Here is a 946-nt window from a genome sequence, read left to right on the forward strand (position 1 = left end):
ACATACTCTATAGTAATACATCCCTTAGAGCAATAGACCACGGGGTACCAGAGGACCAACATTCAAATTGATGAAATGCAGGACAAACAGAAGTGCATAAATATGAGGGGCACAAGGAGAGGGTTACCGGTCAGGGAGAGGAGGAGACTGGGTTAGGATTGGGCATGGTAAATGGGAAGTGAAACTAAATGTACACGTAATGTTGAATGTAAAACAAGTTGTTAAAATTAAAAAAAAGAAGAAAGAGCTTTTAAAAGAGCTACTGAAACTATGTTGTATGAATTCTACAGAAAATCAACAGATTAAATATTATAAATGAAAATGTGACTTTGACTTGTGGAAAACATAGGCTTTGGGCATCTTGAAATAGCTATTATTTATTTTTTGTTTCTTTTATATTTAAAATAGATGTTTGTATCAGAAAGCAAGGAGACAGCGGCTGAAGATGTAGACAACTTCTACAACTTTGCTGATATACAGATGGGAGTGTGAAGTGTAATTTGGAACCAAGGACTTGGTATTAAGCCCTTTGCAACTCGTGTATATAGTTTGATACTACACTTTTTTGTATTAGTGATTTTTATGATGCTAAAAATTTTGAAGTTTATTTTTGAATAAATTGCTGAGTACTCCATTATTTACTTGAAGTTAAAAAATAGCTTATCTTAAATTAAGTAGTTGTAATCAGCTTAAAAATGTTTAATCTACTTCTCCAATAGTCTTGCAGTTTTATTTCCTGTATATGATATTCTTATTAGGAAATAGAAGTGGTTAATAGTTCATTATTTTAATCCTAATTAAATGTTCTTTCAAATCTCTAATCATTTAAACTTTCATCAATGCTCTCTGCTATTTTTTGAGAATACATTCCATTCCATGTTTGTTATCTTTTTTAATTTAGAGGTATTTGTTACTAGTTGGTCAACTAGAATAAACCTGTACACGT

The 946-nt window shown here is 31.3% G+C and overlaps 1 protein-coding gene across 1 annotated transcript in view; it reads left to right on the forward strand.

The window, feature by feature from the left end:
- The window catches only part of RP2 (RP2 activator of ARL3 GTPase), an 89,427-nt gene extending 88,935 nt beyond the window's left edge, over positions 1-492 (forward strand). The window contains exon 5 of the mRNA XM_007958912.2: positions 409-492. Coding sequence (XP_007957103.1) covers positions 409-492 — 84 coding nt within the window. The remainder of the gene's footprint in view (positions 1-408) is intronic.
- Positions 493-946: the final 454 nt, after the last annotated feature.

The sequence above is a fragment of the Orycteropus afer genome, unplaced genomic scaffold, assembly GCF_000298275.1.
Source record: "Orycteropus afer afer isolate SDZICR_OR568_19922 unplaced genomic scaffold, OryAfe1.0 scaffold01205, whole genome shotgun sequence".
Lineage (NCBI taxonomy): Eukaryota > Metazoa > Chordata > Mammalia > Tubulidentata > Orycteropodidae > Orycteropus > Orycteropus afer.